At 35.3% G+C, this 21,720-nt stretch overlaps 1 protein-coding gene across 5 annotated transcripts in view; it reads right to left on the bottom strand.

The window, feature by feature from the left end:
• FXR1 (FMR1 autosomal homolog 1) overlaps positions 1-21,720 on the bottom strand; it is an 816,075-nt gene that overhangs the window by 764,262 nt on the left and 30,093 nt on the right. For 3 of the 5 annotated variants that reach the window (XM_086674796.1, XM_086674797.1, XM_086674800.1), the window contains exons 4-12: positions 18,636-18,707; positions 18,068-18,216; positions 17,748-17,841; positions 17,209-17,325; positions 15,335-15,505; positions 13,985-14,063; positions 10,204-10,313; positions 5,038-5,124; positions 3,410-3,617 (exon numbers count right to left, since the gene is read on the bottom strand). In XM_086674796.1, the coding sequence (XP_086530922.1) occupies positions 3,410-3,617; positions 5,038-5,124; positions 10,204-10,313; positions 13,985-14,063; positions 15,335-15,505; positions 17,209-17,325; positions 17,748-17,841; positions 18,068-18,216; positions 18,636-18,707 (1,087 nt within the window). The remainder of the gene's footprint in view (positions 1-3,409; positions 3,618-5,037; positions 5,125-10,203; positions 10,314-13,984; positions 14,064-15,334; positions 15,506-17,208; positions 17,326-17,747; positions 17,842-18,067; positions 18,217-18,635; positions 18,708-21,720) is intronic. The other 2 variants (XM_086674798.1, XM_086674799.1) reach the window with 1 other exon arrangement.

Below are 21,720 nucleotides of genomic sequence, written 5' to 3'. Positions count from 1 at the left end.
ATTAAATATGGATGTAACCAGTCAATGATATAAGAATGACTTAGTTGGAACTTTTATAAAAAATACAGCAAGTTTCTAGTACTTACACTCAAGTGTGTTTATTAGGAATGAGAATCTCACAAAAGAGAATGTCTCTCCCAAACACTTATTTATCCAAATGACAAAAAAGAATTTATTAACTGATGTCACGGTTTTGTTGGAGTAAGGGCAATTTATCATTTCATGAGTAGTGAAAACATCCTTTGGAATGTATCTGAATTTATTGACAAACCTATGCACTGCCTGAAAACATTACCAAAATCTGAAGATAAGTAATCTCATTTTTTAAATTTTTACAAAGTCCCTATTGAATTCTCTCTAAAAATACAGTGTATTTAACTCAATGTCACAAGCAAGGGAATTCCTACTAAAGTTTAACCTAAATCTAATATTCACAGGAGTGCTGATACATAGGGGCACATGTATCCCAATGTTTACAGCAGCACTTTCAACAATAGCTAAATTATGGAAGGAGCCTAAATGTCCATCAACTGATGAATGGATAAAGAAGATGTAGTTTATATATACAATGGAATACTACTTGGGAAATGAGAAAGAATGAAATCTGGCCATTTGCAGCAACATGGATAGAACTGGAGGGTATTATGCTAAGTGAAACAAGTCAGAGGACAGATACATGTTTTCACTTATATGCGGATCTTGAGAAACTTAACAGAAGTCCATGGGGAGAGGGAAGGGGGAAAAAATAGTTACAGAGAGGGAGGGCAGCAAACCACAAGAGACTCTTAAATACAGAGAACTGAAGGTGGATGGGGGTGGGGGGGTGGGGAAGAGGGGAAAAAGAGTGCTGGGCACTGAGGAGGGCACTTGTTAGGATGAGCACTGGGTGTTGTATAAAAGCCAATTTGACAATAAATTATATTAATAAAAAATATAGTATTCAAAAGACTTAAGGGGGAGTGGTCTAAATCATAAATGCATTTCAGTAGATAAGACAGATACTGAAGTCAAAAACAAAAATGACTAATGAATTGGCTAGTGCTTTTGCTTTATTCATATTAAATAAAGCTTAAACGTTTCTGGGATGGCAAAAAGAACTTTGCAGATGTGATAAGGTTAAGGATACTGAGGTGGGGAGATTATCCAGGTGAGGCCAAACTAATCGAGTGGATCTCAGCTACAGAGAACCAGAGACAGAGCAGCAGAACTCTACAGTCACTGGCTTTACAAAACAGACAAAGAGGGGGTCAGAAGCTGGAAATATCAAGGGAACAGATTCTAACCTGGAGCCTCAAGAAAGGACGAACATACAGTCCTGCTGACAATTTTAGCCCACTGAGACTCATGTCTGACTTCTGACCTAGAAAACTCTTAATACATCAGTGTTAAAGCCTTTAAATTTGAAATGTGTTAAAGCATCAACAGAAAACTGCAACCATTCTTTTAATTTTGTAAAATAGAAGTTAATGAATCAAAAAAAAATGATTTACACTGGGCTTTAAAAATGATTCAAAGTAATCCATTTTTTCATGACTCCAAATACTTATTTTTAACAGAACTTTACATATTTTCCCCTCTCCAAAACTTCTAAAAGCTCTTATGAAGATGCTTTACATCCTTTTCAATGATCATGACTGCTTAACAGCAAAAGTACCATGTTTTATCAACTCCAATATGCCATCCATTCACTGAAAGACATATTTTGTGTGCCACTAAAGAAAATGTTGCCAATTGCAGTTTTAAAACATCATCCATTCTAAGGTATATACCAACTTCAGTGCTACTAGAAAAAGTTTCTTACATGACTGACACACACACACACACACGTATATGTGTGTGTATATATATTATCACCTAAAAATCCTGGTATTAAGTAGACAAGAGAACATCTATAACCAAATTCAAATGGTTTTCTCTCAAGCCCACTAAAATTCAATAGCTATTTCAACAAACGCAATGATACTACTAGTCTGCAAAGTCTCAGAGGTAAGAGTGCCATCTACTGAACAACTTGCATAACTTTCTTCAATCCAGAGGATATTCCCTCTACCACTCATAAAAACTTATTATCTAATCATAAAAACTTATTATCACTTTCAACAAAGGTATTTTGCAAAAGACTGGCCTCAGTAAGTTGACTTCCCAAGGGCTTATAAAAGTCTTCAATGAATTCACCATCCTCATCATCCAAAAAAAGCCAAATCTAATTATCTGTACTAGTAATTTGTGGCTCTAGAATCATTCAATATACTTATTTTCTCTTTAATCACTCATTATCTGTCTTCTGTATTAAATGTATTTTCAAGAATACAGTAGTACTTCACAATTCTCAGATCTTCACATGCTAAAACATGTTCCTGGAATTTTGCTTTTCAGCTCTCAATACAGAATTAACTTTAAATAATAAAAAATATCAAGAAATTAGAACATGGAAATATATGAAAGGAAAGGGATAATTAACCTTTCAAGTCTACAACAAATCAAAGTACAGATTTAATATAATGTTGGCATTAGATGAGTCTTCAAACATGAAATCAGATGTGGAATCTGCACACTGTAAGCTTTTATGTATTCCCACTTTCTCTAAATGCCTTCTATTTTGGAAAAGGCTTATGAAATATTTTCCTAAAGCAGTTAGGATGAACAGAGGAATGGAGAAAAGAGAAGGAAAAGAGAAAGGGAAGAAAACAAGGGAAGACAAATCAGGTCACTGCTAAGATCCAAGTCCAAATGCAGAAAAATGGAACTCCGAAGCTGAAGAAGAATAAGTGAAAATTTAGGATTAGAAAATTGTTGACCACCACCATCCACTGGCCCCTTCATACATCGGTTAGGGCCCCATCCTCACAATGAAATACATTTTAGAAAAATGTTCATCTATAAAGTATTGATTTGGTTCTGGCTTTTAAAAAGCCCTCATTTTAGTGAAATGTTCTTTGGACAAAATATTGGCAGATGTGAGAGATTTATATTCAAAACTGCCAACAGAGCTATTAAGTATATTTTAAAAAGCTAGTACAGATGTGCTACATACAACCTTAGCACACTAATTAGCATAGTATTTCATTTTTACTTCTCCTGGAGGGTAGGCAAAAGAGGATTAAAAAAAAAAAAAATGATTCCTAGCAGTATCATCACCATTAGTAGGTTTGATATGTTTACATTCTATATATAAATATGTGTACAACAATTCCATATATATTTAGAATAAACATGATCATGAACTGCCAACCTAACAAAAAACATGTTTGATCTCATTACATAGCTCCTTGAACATCATATACCTTTTACAGTCATTACTATAAAGACATATGACTTGGAACACTCTCCTGCCCTCCACGCCAAAACAGAGTGAAGAACTAACTAAATCAAAAAGTTTAAAAAAAAAAAAAAAAATTGTTTTTTTTACCATAACCGGAGGTGTAATTAGGGCCCCGACGACCTCTGCCTCTTCCACTATAAGACCTAGAACCTTGTACAGAAGAGACGGTACTTTCATCAGTGGCATATCCTTTTTCCTTTTCAGGCCCTCTGGTGGAAGAAGGTCTGAAACCCATACCAATCTGTCGTAGCTGTTCATCAATCTGTAGGCGTTCCATTCTTAGCTGTTCTACTTCCTATGAGTAAAACAAAAAAGGTAAATATTCTTCTATGTTGTATCATTTTTACCATCTTAAAAAAAAAAAAATGAAGCTATACTACTCCCTACCAATGAAAGAAACTATGATCGTGACCAATTATTTGGTAAAATACAACTGTGTACTTAATAAATACAATTCACAAGGTCATTTGCTGACTCAATTCATTAAACATTTATTAAATACCTTACTGAGCACCAACTACGCTAAGTATTACAGGCATACAATATTAAAAAAGACAAGGACTCTCCATGTTCAAGGGTATGTTTAACGGACAAGCATTAAACTATTTGTTGGTGGTTACAAGGTAGAATAAATGTTTCTTATGCTAGGGCAGTATTCTCACTGGGAGTTTTAGTTCCTGTATGTAATAATGTATGTATGCATAAACTGTTAAATAGCTAATAATTACACCATATTACCAGACTCAACCCTCAAGAAATTAAAACTCTGCTAAGTGGGATATAGGTGCCATGTATAAGAGGGACTATTAACCTACTTTTCCATCAAAACAGTGACACCCAAGTTGTGGCCTAGAGGTACCAGGAGACTTGGTCATTCAGAAACTAAGGTCATTACAAGATGTGAAGGTAAGGTAACTTGACAAAGCTCTTGACTAAAAGGTAGTAGAGTACTAGAAGATAAAGCATGAACATAAAATGCTAGACTGAACTAAGATTTCTAGAGATGAGTTTCAAAAGAATGGTATCAGATGTGCTTTCAAAATATTAACATAGCAGCAATGATATGAGTGACTAAAAGAAAAACCCACTACTAGAGACAGAGCTGTTGAAGGTTTTACAAGAGAAACTTAGTAATAAAAGTAAAAAAATAACAATTGTAACTTTTAGTAACTTATAGGGCATTTTCCTAAAACCCTTGCTCTTTATTTATCAACTCAAATAGATTATATTAGAAACAATGGTTAAGATCAAATGAGGTCTACAGGGTAGTGCATCTGATTCAGAGAACACCAAAGTTACCAAAAAAGCACACTTTCACTCCCAGTTCTCTGCCCTATTTGCACCTAAAACATCAAGGTAAAATAAAATGGTTTCACTGTAGCACAGGTAGATACATAAAGTGATGACAGTCACATTATAGGAACACAAGCATGATCATTTCCTAAAGAGTAAGGAAAGAAATATAACAGTTCAGAAAAAAGAGAAACAATGTGCATAAAGCCCATCATTTTATTATGGGACTTTAAATTTTTAAAATTTTTAAAGGACTTTTTACTTTTAAATTCTCATGTAGAAAAACAGGGTAAATCTGAAGCTTGATTAAATTAAATTATTTTAAAATAAAGAATTGAAATTTAACATGAATATAAAATTGATGTAACCTTTAGTTTAACATGTGAAGCAACAATGACATGAATGTGGAACAGCATACAAACCTTTAGATAAGCAATATGGTACTCTAAAAGAACTTGCACATTTCCGATGCTTTCTTTAGTGCCAACAAATACAAATGGAACCATACCCTGTAAGAAAACACAATGTCTTCAGTATTTAATATTTTAACAAAGTTCTAGTATAAATGTGACATACCAATGTAGAATTTGGAAAACTTTTCTAAAACAGCGATTTAAAATTTTAAATTTTTACTTTTAAAATACCAGTTTATAACAGATTTTCTAATTTCTAATTCAATCTTTCTCTGTATACAAACCAACCTTTTAAAGACATTTTCCTTGAACTGGTATGAATTTACAGACTAGATATCTCACCTTGGTGGTGATGGCTTTAAAATGGTAAAGTACATCACCTAGATTATCCCTGACAAGGGCACATAACAAAACCGTTAACATCTGTGTATTGGAGGGAGTGCTTCCTGACCATTAACACAAGTCACCTAAGGAATACAAACATTTACACAATATAAAGGAATTACTAATATGAGCATTTAGTCACCACTATTAAAGCAAATCACAGGATTAACTTTGCTGAATTTATGAAGTAGTACACTTCCAGCTTCTTAATGGCTAAGGAAAATAAGTAAAGCCTAAATACACTCACCCAATCAGTTTCAGTGCCTTGCCTTATTTTGATTCTACAAATTAGTTCCTAACAGCTATTTAAACAGATTGGCTTAGAGAGCCTGAAAAAAGGGAATATAACAAGCTTAGGAAGTACAGAAGTCTTGACCCTGTCCTCTGGAATTCACAAGCAGATATAAGAGAGTGCAAAGTTGGGGCGCCTGGGTGGCGCAGTCGGTTAAGCGTCCGACTTCAGCCAGGTCACGATCTCGCGGTCCGTGAGTTTGAGCCCCGCGTCAGGCTCTGGGCTGATGGCTCGGAGCCTGGAGCCTGTTTCCGATTCTGTGTCTCCCTCTCTCTCTGCCCCTCCCCCGTTCATGCTCTGTCTCTCTCTGTCCAAAAATAAATAAACTTTGAAAAAAAAAAAAAAATTAAAAAAAAAAAAAAAGAGTGCAAAGTGAATTAATAAGGGGGGGGCGGGGTGGAATCTAAAACATTTTAAGCACATACTATATTTCTGGGAGTGTATTATTTATTCTATATCTGTATCTTAATATTCATTAAAAAGTAACTTTAATACTCCAATTAAAAAAAAATAGTCCACTTTTACAGTTGAGAAAGCAATTTGCCCGAAGTCATATAATTAGCAAATCAGTCAGCCAATTTCATATCCGGTCACCTAACTCCAAATAACAACTACATGTTACTTGCCAGAATCTACACTAAGGAAAATGGACAAATAAAACAAAGTCCCTATTCTAAAGGCAATCACAATCTCAGAAAAGATACTAAACATTTCTGCAATAATCTTATTATGTAATATTAGTGATATCAATAAAAAACACAAGAATATTAAAGTAGAATATGGACTATGCCACCACCCCAGATATGGAAACTTTGGGAATTCCTAAGAATATTATTAAAGTAAATGTTAAAAACAAATACAATTTACCAAGTAAGTAAAGAAGAGAAAGTCATTCCAGACAGATGATCTGGAAGGAATTAAGAGAAATACAATGCCTTGACCCTGAAGATGAGATGCTATCACCAGTTAGCTACCTCCAAGGGACAGGCAGAAACACAACCTTAAAGGCACATATACTACAAAATATTTTAATGACTACTATAAAGCCACAATAAAAAATCTGAAGAGTAAATGATTATTACTAAATACACAGATTTCTAAGAGTTTTTTCAGTGAAATTTCTTGATTTTTTAAAAATACTAGTAACTGATCACTTATATTTAATAGATGGCACTGAGACTACCAACTAGCACATGGTTTGTTCCTAATACACACACACACACACACACACACACAAATCCACTGGAGTGAAAAATTTACATACTTAAAAAAAACCCCGCAAATGAAATACAAATGAATTTCTGAATTACCTACATGTAGGAAAGACCTTGCCAAGCATGGCAAAATCAAATGTCTTAAGTCATAAAACAAAAGTCTTAAAAAATCCCAACAGCATACAAAATTTATGGGGGGGGGGGGGCGTATCAAGGAGAAAGAAAGAATATTTACTACAAATATGAAAAGACAAAAGACTAGCTTCCTTAAAACACAAAAGCTCTGGGGTGCCTGGGTGTCTCAGCAGACTCTTGGGCTCCACGCTGAGCTTGGAGACCACATTTATAAAACAAACAAACAAACAAACAAACAAACAAACTGGTGGCAAGTATGTGGAAAATAGACATAATTCCTACACTGGTAGAAGGAATGTGTGGTGTGTGGGAAACTAAGAAGATCTAAAAATTTAAATATCTTTTACCCTTTGATCTAAGAAATCCACTTCCAGGAATTTACTCTCCAGTTGTAAAGGATGTTTGCTGCAGCACTGTTTTTAGTAGCAAAACAAAGACATAAAAAAGGCAACCAACAACCATCTAAAATCTATTAGACACAATGGAGAGGGGAGAGATATGGACACAACATAGACACTCATTTGTTTTTCACACTATACCCTTCTGTGCTAGTCTAACTTGTATATAAATATTATTTATTTTTCAGTGAAAAACTCAAATCCACCAACATGGGGCTTCAACTCAGGACCCTGAGATCAAGAGTCACATGCTCTACTGACTGAGCCAGCCAGGCACCCCTCAAACCCAATGTTAAAAATTGATATAAAATATTTATCAAGCACCTAACCCTATATAATTCATTGGGCTAGAGTAGAGAATATGAGAATTCAGATTTCATTTCTTGATTCAGAGTCCATAATGTGGCTTGGTGAGGTTAAGATAATAAACAGAAGATTGAGAGAAAAACCATTAAATACTCAATTATACAGATAATAATTGCTATGATAGAGATAGAAAAAGACCCTCTCAGGCTAAAGGTGGGTCACCAAGGACTTCAGAGTAAACAAGCTATAAACAGAGTTGGCCACGGGATTTAGCTTATGAAATGGTAGCCCCAAGTAAGTGAATGCCAACCTTCAGATTTGCCTTAAAATGCGACGTTTTGAAATTTTTTAAATTTTACACATTATAGGTTTCTAGCTTCTCTTAATACCAAAGATACAGCAACACATAACACATACATTCCCACATGGCAACCAGATAAAAGCTAAGCAGCATCTGTTTCTTCTATAGAAATGGACCGTGTACTCCCCTATCCCTGGTCTTGTATAACCCAACCTGCTTCATCATTTAATAATCTGCTTGGTTTCTGTAAGCATGTAAGTTTCTTAACCCTGGCACAGAAACAGGGGTGACACTGACCAAAACTACAAACAGTATATAGTACGGTGAAGTTCTTATTTATGAAGAAAGACCTAAAAGAGTCAGCCTGCAACAAGATTTTTCTTTTTTTTTTTTTTTTTTTTTTTTTTTTTTAAGTAGGCTCCACACCCAACATGCGGCTTGGACTCTTGACCCTGAGATTAAGAGTTGCTTGATGTATCGACTGAGCCAGTCAGGTGCCCCACAAGAAAATGTTAAATACTAGAAAGCAACTAGAGGTAAGTCAAGCTAAGAGACGAACAGATAAGTAAGTAGATAAAACTAAGAAATTTACACTGGAGTCCTATAATGGCCCTAACCAATACACATCTTGATAGTCAAACCAATTTTTAGGCAGTGGTTGTATGCCAAATGGATTATTTTATACATTAAATATAAAGGGGAAAAGTGCAAATTCCAATACTATGACACCTTGATTTTAATCCCCCTCGCAAAGGCAATGGGAGGTAGGGTTGCTTAAAAAGTAAAATTTACTTGAAATTTAAAGCAAGTTTGGAAGCAGTGTAGGCATGAAACCAATTTGAGCCACCAACTACTCATTCTCTAAGTCATGTGTTTTTCTTTTTTTTTTTTGCCTCTACATTCTAATTAAAGGGAATAAAGGAAATGGCTCTTCAGTAGGCATCTTTACAACATCCAACACATAAGGACTCCTTTGACTACAGTTGTTTTTGTTTTTTTAAAGAGGTGGTTTTTCCCAACAGGCTAACAAACTCTTCAAGTAATAATCTATTCTGCAAAACTAAAGCTGCTTTCTAGGAGATAATTTGGAAGAAAACGCTTGCCTTATATTCACAAGCATACAAAGTTTAAGACACTGGAGCCACCCAGTTAAGAGATCCTTAAAGGGATGGATGAGAAGTAAGGAAGTGCAGTATAGACAAAACATTAACATGTGAGAAGGGACTGAACAAGAAATTTCAGAAAGTTGTTGTCAGAATAGCAACACAGGGGCGCCTGGGTGGCTCAATTGATTGAGCATCTGACTTCAGCTCAGGTCATGATCTCAGGGTTCGTGGATTTGAGCCCCATGTCAGGCTCTTTGCTAACAGCTCAGAGCCTGAAGCCTGCTTCAGAGTCTGTTTCTCCCTCTCTCTCTCTCTGCCCCTCCCCCACTCATACTCTGTCTCTGTCTCAAAAATAAACATTAAAAAATAAAAAAAAATTTTTTTGAAAAGAATAGCAACATAAAACCTTAAAGATTTCAATAAAGAAATAATCATGGCTTTCAGATTCCAAAAAGGGTCAAGTACACAGTTATTTACTAAGAATTCCTTTAAAACAAACTTTTGTCAGAGTATCAAATTTTACAGCTCTATCCTCTTGTTAAGTACAAAAAATAACTGTTGAAATTATCAAACTGAAGTCTTTTTATCAAAAATGGGTTTTTTTACTGAAGTACTAAGAAACCAAATGAGATCCCAAAGCCCACGTTGAAAGAGGACTTATTTTCTAAGTATGTAAAGCAATACAGTAAGGGACAAAAATTTTTTAAAAGAAAAAAACCCACCGTTATCAGAGTGGAAGTACATCACTACATACAACTCACCAAAATGATTTCCAAAATATAAAATAACATCGTAAGTTAGCCAAGAACAGAACATGGTGAAAGAAACAAGAAAGGAAAGAAGGGGGGGGGGGAGGGAGAGAGGAAGGAAGGAAGGAAGGAAGGAAGGAAGGAAGGAAGGAAGGAAGGAAGGAAGGAAGGAAGGAAGAAAGAAAGAAAGAAAGAAAGAAAGAAAGAAAGAAAGAAAGAAAGAAAGAAAGAAAGAAAGAAAGAAAGAAAAACAGGCAAAGCTCAAACCAAATTACATTTGGAATACTTACATCTTCTCTAGGTAGTTTATTTTCATTGTCTCCTTCAATTCTCACCCGAACCACACCAGATTTGTCCACTATTTCCTGAATAACTTTGCCATTTTTTCCAATTACTTTTCCTTTAATAAGAGAAAAAAGATAGCAATAAGTTAAAAATCAGTACTGCTATCCTTCCAACACTATCTCCCAAATAATTTGACTTGCTATCAAATTTTTAAAAACCAAGCATAGTTCCATCTTCTTAATCTCAATATATTCATCCTGAAAACTACTGAGAAATTTTTATCCTTGGTCTGAAACTTCCCTTCTCTTTAGAATTCCTAAGGCTACAGTTAACTGGGATTGACAATACTGCTCACATGTTAAGATATTTTCAAAGACTAAACATGTTCTATGTCATTTTTCAATATTTTTAAAATATCAATGCAACCCATTCCAAAAGCTTAGATATACAAATAAAGGCAAAAGAAACACTTTTATTTTGGCATTAATCATAACAATTTGTTTATTATATATTATTTTTAACAAATTCAATCTTGCTTTCATATTCAAGTTGCTACTCATCCAAAACACGCCTATGATTTGAACATACTTTTAAAATGAATATTCTCTTCAATGAAATGTCTGTAACATTTTTCACCAAGTTTTTAAGTATTTCACAGCTATACAAATACACATAGCATGTACATGGTATGCTATCTTCCTAGGTATGAAATACTGTATACAGACACAAATTCCAAATTATTTACCTTCTCCACACTTAACATGTAATGTGTCAAACAGCAGTTATTGAGTATCCAATAACGAAAACAGAAACTAAAAAGGGGGAAGGAAGATTCTCTTCCCCTTAGGAAATTGCTAGTTACAAAGACAGCAAAGTCAAAATACCAAAGCAATACTGGACAGTGTTACCTGGTAATGGAAGTAAATATTCAGGTAACCTTCCCTGTATGAAACAGATGTGTACACTCCTTATAAAAGTTACTAAGTCCAAATCCCCCCAGTTTTTTTTTTTTTTTAACTAAATCAAGCAATCTATTTCTACAATAAATTCATTTTGGTTGAAAAGAGTTAAAATAGAAACTTTTCCTATTGCATGCTTGAGAACAGTTTCCATTAAAGAATAAATGGGAACAACAGCAACAGTAAGTGGGTCAATACAGCAAAGACACCATTACAGGATTTTTCTATCCCTATTCTCAACCCTCCTTCCCCATTAATAACCCTAAATTTAAAAGCAGCAGCAACTGAACAGGTAAAAAAAGAAAAAAATACAGTAGGACAAGGGATTCACATGATGTAGATCTTCTCTGAGCAGCCCTAGCAGCAGTATATAAAAGCAACCTTCATTGTTAACACAGTGAAGCTCAAGCAGCAACTCCATCCTTGACCCTGCTAAAAATAAGCAAATGTCTTTTCGAAAAAACAAAAATCAGATTGATATATCATAATCCCTCCCCCAGAATCATTCATTGCCCCTTCCTTCTATGAACTATACCACTGGTGAGTGTACATCCATCACCCTTCTGGGGTCTGTGGCAGGGACCTACCTGCAAGTTTTATTTAGTCCCACCAGAGACCGTCAATATTTTAACTGATCATTTCCATAGTTTAAATTCCAAAGCATATTGACAAACTGAAGCAGACCTGTAGTATAAATTGAGCACTGAGCATAAATGCTGAAGGGACAGAGTAAAGAAGTGATTAAGGAAGGCTTCCAGGAGGCGAAAGGTTTCAATTCACTTTAAATCAATGACCACATAGTATTTTTCTTTTTGACTTAGGAGGGGTGGGAATGATCAGGGTCTAAAATTCTTGGAACCTGAATGTATAAGGAAATTCTCTTGAACTTACCCACCAAGAAGTCCTCATTCCCTTCTACTCCTCAGTCCACTTTTTCTTTTTCACTTTGACTAAGAATTTACTATTTTTCAAAAGACTGCTTCACCCATAAAACATTTTGAAGCAAAACGTAGCATTATTATACACAACAACCAAGAAATCTTTACACTATCTGAGTATTTCACTAATGTAACAGTTCACTAATGTAACAGTTGCTGCTAATATATATTTTCTGAAGAGTCCCAAATAATCCAAATCACCAAAGCCAACCAAGACAGAGTAAAAAGAGACATGACACATACTCAGATCATTGCACAGATAAATGAATAAACAAAAGAACCAGAGAACTACCAATATATCCAATTTTGTTATTTCTGAAATATCAGGAATTTTTACTCAAAATTAACACTACCACAAATTCTAGAAGACCAAGGCTATCTTCTACATACTTGTTGGGTTGGAAAAAACCCTGATTCCCATGCACACACTCACAGCCAAATCATTTTTACAAGTGAAGAAACCAAAGTTAAATTATGTTCTGTGAAGCAGCAACCACAATGTTAATGCTGATGGATGTCAATAATTGTGATTTAAACAAAACAGGGAATCATTTTCAAAAGCAGCTTTTTGAAGGTGATTTCATTTGACAATAAACATCTGATTATATTTTGTGTATTGTTTATTAGAATTATACAAAACCCTTCAAGCTTAGACTCAATTTTAACATCTAAACTCATCTTTTCAGTTCAATCTACAGTGAATAAAAACAAATAAAATGGAATTAACTTAATCAGCAGTATGTCATACCTATCCAAATGCTTAGGCAGAGCTAGAAGCAAACAGATAGTTGAAAACAAAGAAAACTGCCCAAGTTATTGTGCTGTAGACTTTTGTCCCAGGGTATATTAACTTGTTACTGGTGAAAACATCTTTTTAAATATTTTCTCCAGCTAATTTTTTTTTTTTAACAGTATTTGAAAAATAGAACACCTATAGCAAGAAATCATTTCCTAAAGGCATAACAGGCCTAATTAAATATAAATGAAGCCCAAGGGGCTCTGTTTCAGTAACGTCAAGAAACCACAACAGTGGACAAAAACTCAAGCATCCTCTAAACATCTCTGCTTTCTGTGAATGCTTATTTTTGTATTAAACGTTTAGGATAATCACTATTTAATACAGGACAAAAATTTCCCCATTTGTCCTAAATAGCATTTAAAAAGGACAGTTAGCACAGATGTAGAGGATTTAATACCAAAGCTATTAAACAACTCATCCCAAACTATAAAGCTCCTTTACAGCTTCAAACTCAAAATCTGGGGGCGAGGGAGGAATCTCAAAGTTTTGTCACTATCTTAATAAGCCATGGGTACAATAATTTTCATTAATGGTGTCAGAAACTTAGTAGTGAAAACTCCCCTCCTATCACAATCACCATCCTTTTCTCCTGCCCATGACTTCTTACCTTATTCTATGCCTTTGCAACAACCAATTATTATTTATTCAGGGCCTACTGTGTAGAAGTTTATTACCCTATTGTTAGTCCACTCTTACTTTTTCCTCTGCACTAAACAAAAGAAATATCACAAACACCTTCTCAAAAATTACGATGACAACTTTGATGGACATATGAATGATAAAAAGGCATTAAGTGAATAAGAAGATAAAGCCCAAGGGATGAAATAGCTTTTAAAAAACTTAATGACAAACTGTTATAAAAATCATGGATCTTATCAGTGAGTCACTCTGTACAGAAGAAAACTCCTTTACTTTTTTAATAGGATAATGAGATACAAGACACACACAATGTTACTAAAAAATGAAAAGTACCCCTATCAAATGTTCCCGTAACTATAAAATATGGTTATCAGAAACATTAAATCTCCATTAAATCACTGTATATAATTACTAACATTTAACTTATTTAATAGTTAGTAGAAGTACCTACCAACAAGATTCCTAGGAACCTGAATAAAATCCTCCACAAATTCCAAGAAACCTCTAGCCTTTTTTACAGCATCAGCACTCTGCAGAACGAGGAAAAAATAAACATAAAAAAGAATCCTGAAGAAAACCCCAACCCAAAATAAAAACAAAGAAATGAGAAGTTCTGAATTATTATGCTCTAGTACAAGATTCTGCTCAGCCCATCAATGTGACATTTTAAGTCAAGAAATTCATGAAGTACTTAAGAAAAAAAAAGAATTATAAAAAGCCTAGGAAAAAGTATACTATTAGAACATCTCTTTAAAAAAATCTCTTCTAAGCCCTTTTAAACTCCTAATAAAACAGCAAGAGTTAAACTTATCATGTTAGCCAAATTTTAACCTTATCCTAAATGTATTTGCTCTACACTCGCATATTCAATTTCTTCAGGTGAATGCTAAAAACAAATTGTTCATGGGGCAGCACCTGGGTGGCTCAGTGGGTTAAGCATCCAACTCCTGATTTCAGCTCAGGTCATCATCTCATACTTCGTGAGATCGAGCCCATTACTGGGCTCTGCACTGATAGCATGGAGACTGCCAGGGATTCTCTCAACCTCTCTCTCTCTGCTCCCCCACCCGTCTCACACTCATATGCTCTCACAACAAATGAAGTTTAAAATAACCAAATTGTTCACACTGTCTATACTGTCTGTGCAGTTTTTTCATTCTCAACATAAATTATTTAAAAAGCTATTTTTGTGCAGACATATTTTTTAAAAAGCACCTACTGATTATGATCATTAAAATTCCTGGGGCACCTGGGTGGCTCAGTCAGTTAAGCATCTGACTTGGGCTCAGGTCATGATCTTGCAGTTTGTGGGTTCAAGCACTGCATCGGGCTCTGTGCTGACAGCTCAGAGGCTGGAGCCTGCTTCAGATTCTGTCTCTCCCTCTCTGCCCCTCCCTCGTTTGCACTCTCTCTCTCCCGAAAATAAACGCTAAAAAAATTTAAAAAAAAGAAAAAGAAAAAGGCTCCTCTACTACATGCTATTTATAAATACCAGCGCCTGACATGTAGGAAGCCCTCAAAACAAAGTGCATTATTTATAATGCACATAAATCGGGAGTTAAAATCAGAAGCAGTTGGGTTAAGAAACTTCAGAAAACACTACATATTAAATACTCAGTAAATCTCTCATTGCCCCATATAATACAATATCCTCTTTAACCAACCTCCATGCATGTAATGATTACTTGGGCTGACTGATTTTTAAGTATTTTATCACTGGGAAACTGAAATTCCAGAGAAAATACAATCAAACAATAGTTATGCTCTAAGTTACCCAAGGTGGGGTCAGACAATAGCTTACCTCTCCATAGATTCTGAATGTGCCAGTATCTTCATCTAGCTCAATAGCTGTAACTCCAGGAACCTTCCTAGCTTGCTGTATGTTACTACCATGTGTTCCTATTGCCAGGCCCATTAGATCTTCTCTCACAACAAATTCCTCATGAAAAGCTGCCGCAAGTTGTTTTGTGCACTAGTAAAAGAGGTATGTTAGAACTTATTACAAAGGATTAAAAATAAAGTTTTTTACACATCGGTTTGCAGCATTACTCATAACAGTCAAGAAGTAGAAGTAAACCAAATGTCAACTGAATGAACAGATAAACAAAATGATATATGCATACAAAATGATTCGGTCCTCAAATGGAAATTCTAGGAGTGCCCGGGGGGTTCAGTTGGTTAAGCGTCCCAACTTCGGCTAAGGTCATGATCTCACAATTTGTGAGTTCAAGCCCCACATCAGGCTCTGTGCTGACAGCTCAGAGCCTGGAGCCTGCTTCAGATTCTCTGTCTCCCTCTCTCTGCCCCTCCCCTGCTCATGCTCTCTGTCTCTCAAAGAAAAAAAAGAAAAAAAAAAGAGAAGGAAATTCTAACACATGCTACAATGTGGACTGAGAACATTGTGCTAAATGACATGAGCCAGTTAACAAAAAAACTAATACTGTATGATTCCAGTTACATGGTTTCTAGAGTAGTTAAATTTATAGCAACAAAAAGTAGAATGGTGGTTGCCTGAGGTTGGGAAGAAGGGGATACGGAAGTTGTTTAACGGGTATAGTTTCAGTTCTGCAAAATGAAAAGTTCTGGAAACTGGTTGATTAACAATGTGAACATACTTCACACTCCTGAACTGCACACTTAAAAATGGTTAAAATGAGGGGTGCCTGGGTGGCTCAGTCAGTTGGTTGAGCATCCAACTCTTGATTTCAGCTCAGGTCATGATCTCATGGCTTGTGGGTTCAAGCTCCTAGGGATTCTCTCTCTCCCTCTGTTGCTACCCCTCCTCCACTCAGGCTCTCTCTCAAAATAAATAAACTAAAAAAAAATGAAAATGGCTAAGATGGCAAATTTTATGTTGGATCTTACCATAATTAAAAAAAAGAACTAAGAAAAAATATATAAAGGATACTCATTTGGCATCATGTAATAGGGGGAAAAAGAGTTTGATCAGCCTATTTAGTCATGATCACAGAAAATAGTAATTCTAAAACAATGTTCTGGAATTACTGATACAACAAGTTCCCCAATTCAGAGGATTCATTTTTCACAACACAGTCACATATCCCTTATTTCGAACTTTTAAATTAATAAGGGTATGCACAAATTTGTCCTAAACAAACGTCAATTCCTAAAAGATTTGAATGTATGTTGGGTTCTCCTAACAGTGGGCCAGTGAAGAGTAGGTGAAAAGAGAGGAGTACCTTAGGATAGGATAGAAAAGCCAACAACAGGCTCTTTTTAAAACTACATGCTATGTGTCCTCCTCTCCTCTTACGTAAGAGTTATTAAACTGAACTACTTACTAATGGAAGTGTGTTATGACTGACAGCTGACAGGTCACTAAAAAACAGTAAGGACAGAATAAAAAAAAACTAGCAATACAGTTTTCTACTGGACATCCCTAATGTGTTTCTAAGTTCTTTTAGCACCTGTTATCTCAGTCGTAACAAAAAACTCAACAGGCATTTAGCAAACAGAAGGCTATATTTGGGGAAAGTAACAAAAAACAATTGTTCTATAGACACAATGACTCCTGGTATTAGCCACAGAACAGGTCCCAAGTTGCCTTACCTAACAGTCAAGTAGTTTGAGCCAGGGAACTCAATATACTTATGAATAATATACTTATGAAACTAAGTGGGACACACAAAAAATCTTTTAAGTAAACCCACTTACTTCTAAATGCTTAGTGGCCTCTTCATTTCTGGACATAAGCATCAACTTCGTACGAATACTTCGCAAATGCATGTCACTTAAAATGTTTACTCTCTTCACAGTTGCTTCACTGGCAGACTATTAACAAACAAATTAATCACTCAAAAAATCTTATTTTTCAAGATAATACAAAGGGCTTCCACATAAAGCCTTCCTTGATTCTCAACTACTACACTTCTCTCCTCACCCACCATACCCTCTTCCACGAGTAATCTCTTTTCTGAATTCCCATATTATTTAGTTCTGCTATTCAAATTATGATTGGTGGAGACAGAAGGATCCAGGATCCCACACGTTAATAATTTCATGTTGTTAAGAATGTCGTATTTTTTCCTCCTAATTCCACAAAAGAATTTAACATTTTACAGCTGTAAAAATTTTTCTCCCACATGGATTAATAAATTCACTATTGTACCAAGTTAGCTTTTATCTTTTGAAATACTTAATTATAAAATCCGGAAAATATCTATTGACTACCTTAAAATATGGAATTATCTTACCAGTATCATTAGCTGTGTGGTTTCTGGATGGTAAAAAATTCTGCATGCTCCTACTGCTTTCTTAAAATCTTTATGTGCATTTTCATTAGCACACCTAGAGAGGAATTCATATTTAAGACTTGAATAATAGATTAAATTCAGAAGGCAATTATAACACAAACTAAGTTTTTCATTTCGACACTACCCATTAAAACTTTTGTTTATTAAAAAGATTTTCTATCAGAAGTTTCTGATTGGGTATTTGGGAAAAAAAGATTTTTGTAGCACTAAAAAATCCTCTTAATTCACAAAGCAATTCAGTAGTAAACAAAACTACTCACGCCTCTCTCAAATCCTCAGGAACATCCACTGTGCATTTAAAGAAGGTATTTTTTTTGACAGTTTTATTTTGATTGACAGGCCGAAGTCGTTCAAATGTGACTATTTCATTGTAAGTGGCATCACAAGCAGCATATTCAATGACATAAAACTAAAAGACATCAAAATACTTTTAAAATCCCATCTGAACAAAAATAATGAGCTTTAAATGAAATTCTAATTGCCTTGCTCAGCTTAACCAGTAGACCCTCCCCCTTGTGGCACAAATACTAAGTACAGCTTAGTTACGTCAATCTGATTTGCCTTAAAACTAGATTATATGTTCTTACAAGCATGAACCTTGGTGTCCTCACATGTTTGAAGTGCACCCCTGGAGAGCAGCTTTGATGTTTGCAAGTTCAGAAAACAAATAAAAATTAATGGTCTGATGAACTTTTTAAATGTATGATGAACTATTTATAAAGTAGGCATTTAGAAACAAAACTAAGAGTTGAAGTAGCATTTACAGAAACCAAGAGTTGAGATTATTTCCCTAGAAACTAGTCACAATGCAGCGTTAACATTACTTACCTCTCCTTTCATCATTCGAACTTTAGCCAACCACCATCCACATGGTTCTTGGTCATTTGCTCTTGAATACACCTAAGAAGAGGGGGAAAAAAAGGTCCTTATCTTTTTTTTTTTTTTTTTTTTTAATTTTTTTTTCAACGTTTATTTATTTTTGGGACAGAGAGAGACAGAGCATGAACGGGGGAGGGGCAGAGAGAGAGGGAGACACAGAATCGGAAACAGGCTCCAGGCTCCGAGCCATCAGCCCAGAGCCTGACGAGGGGCTCGAACTCACGGACCGCGAGATCGTGACCTGGCTGAAGTCGGACGCTTAGCCGACTGCGCCACCCAGGCGCCCGGTCCTTATCTTTTTTGAATGAAGAATCCTTCATTCTGAAAGACTTCAACATTATAAACAATGACTTATTTTAAATGCGAAATCCCATGAAACTCCAGAATCAAAAATGTCACTGTACTGAAACTAGTGTGCTACAAATAATTTAATAAAAGAGTCATGTACAGTTAAATTTTACTACTGAAAAACAAAAATAAACCCTTTTTTGGGCCATTTGGCTCCTTGGAAATCTAATTCCAAATTTGTGAGTTTCCTAAACATAAGTATTTTAAAGAATTCTTCTTACAAGACAGTTTAACACAGTGTGAAACAGGGTTCTTTCCGTTTCTGTCAATACTGTTCATCTGTAAGCACTGTGTTGTGGTGATGCAAGTATCAGACACAAGGATAAGCTAGAACTTATTAAAGATGTATTTGAAATCTGATAACTATTTTTAAAATGTTGAAATCAGGGGCGCCTGGGTGTCTCAGTCGGTTGGGCGTCTGACTTCAGCTCAGGTCATGATCTCACAGTCTGTGAGTTTGGGCCCTGCGTCAGGCTCTGTGCTCACAGCTCAGAGCCTGGAGACTGCTTTGGATTCTGTGTCTCCCTCTCTCTCTGCCCCTCCCTCACTCACACTCTATCTCAAAAATAAATAAAAACATTTAAAAAAAAATTTTAATGTTGAAATCAAGAGCTGTTTTCAAAAAGAAACCCAATTTTAAAATTCCTTCAAGGATACGGTATTTAGATTCCTTGCTGAAGAAACTGAATCAAATGCACAAATGGTTCACCTGAACAATAAATAAATTCTAAATTTAGTACCTCTAGCAGGGTACATAAGTATCTTACAAGCATCCTATGCAACAACAACAACAACAAAATCACCTTATATGCTCTGTATTTGTAATTATCAAGTAGTTTGTTAACATAACACATTAGAGAAGTTTCCATTAGGGATTAGAGTTATTACGATACAGCATCTTGTTTGATATATCATTTTCAATACGTGGAAATCAGGGGGTGGAGGGGGGAGGCTGGAGGAACAGATGACCAAGAAGTACCCCACAAAAGTCTTGATTATATGAACTAAGGATGCCTCTGCAGAGAAAACCTACCAATGATAACACCCATATGTGGGTTAAATGCAAACTATTAAACATGCAAATACTGTTGGAAAGCCTGAAGCTTCACTGAGGTGATCTGAGAGTAATCTTGAAGTGGGGGAATACTGGGAATGTAAATAAGTCAAAACCTCATGATCAACTTCACAGTGCACCATGATCAGAAAAAAGGAAGACCTATATACCAATCAGGCTCCAGTGGACTTAACTTTACCTGTACATTTTTTATGAGCAAATCTACTTCGTCACAACTTTTATCCTTTCTTATAGGTCTCCAAAAAATAAATTTTACTTTCTTTAGAGTAAAACAAAACTCATTCTATCTTGCAATTATTGTATGTATCCAATGGAACCTCTCTGGGGAAATCTAGTGATCCTGTTTCTTCTGGATCTTGAAACACTTTACTACTTCACCATCATTCATCAGTTATTTCCAATTGTGCTTTAAAAAAGTCTAAAGAAAAGAATGATGGTATCACCTGAAAGAACACAACAGTAAATATAGTGTTACTACTGCATCACCCTGTAGTTTTACTGCATAGTCTTTCAAGAATAAAGTATAAAAAGACTGGAGACACCATTCTTGCAGTCTGCCTTTGGTTTTCACTGAACAGTTAAGAATTCAGAATTTTTTTTTTTTTAATTTTTTTTTTTCAACGTTTATTTATTTTTGGGACAGAGAGAGACAGAGCATGAACGGGGGAGGGGCAGAGAGAGAGGGACACACAGAATCGGAAACAGGCTCCAGGCTCTGAGCCATCAGCCCAGAGCCTGACGCGGGGCTCGAACTCACGGACCGCGAGATCGTGACCTGGCTGAAGTCGGACGCTTAACCGACTGCGCCACCCAGGCACCCCAAGAATTCAGAATTTTTAATCTCCCACCCATAACTGTAAAGACAAAATTTACAGAGGAAGAACTTTCATAACTTCAGAGGAATCAGGACTGATGCTGATAGCACCCTAGATTCAAATGATGAATGTGAAATTACAAGCAGAATCTCCCCAATATGAAGCCCTCAGATGACAACAACCTAGATGAATATTCTCAAACAATACACTTCTAAGGAGAAAAAGGAAATTTAGTATTCTCATCCAGTTAATCATTCAAATTGGACTTCATCATACAAAATCCTGAGACAAGACTGGGGACCATTCTGTTTTTCTAAAAGGACATGTGACCATATTCCATATTCTTTCATCTTTTGTTTGCACACCAAAATGTACACCATACAATTCATAAATGGACAAATGCCAAAACAGCTGTGCATGCAAAGATAACTAGAAAGAAACAGATGATGAAGACATGAAAAAATTCAATGGATTAGTCAATGCAATCGGTTAAATATGAAAATGGTATAACTGTAGCACAAAGATGACTATGGTCTGTTCAATAAAATTAGAAGCTACTAAAAGTTCCAAAATATTCTTAGAGTATTGGATTCTGATAATTACAATTATATAATTATAATTATAATTCAAGTATAAGATGAACTAGAATGAAATAATAAACCAGAACTTACTAGATGTGTTTTAAACTTGACATTACTATCTGTAAGATGAATTTATTCTGGGTTTATATGCATGAGCTGATGAGCAATAGGGACCTGTTCTCACTTTAGGTAGATGTATTATCAAAACAAAAAAA

The sequence above is a fragment of the Puma concolor genome, chromosome C2 (assembly GCF_028749965.1).
Source record: "Puma concolor isolate L17-30 chromosome C2, mPumCon1.1.hap2, whole genome shotgun sequence".
Taxonomy (NCBI): Eukaryota; Metazoa; Chordata; class Mammalia; order Carnivora; family Felidae; genus Puma; species Puma concolor.
This window is presented reverse-complemented; position numbering and strand designations above follow the sequence as displayed.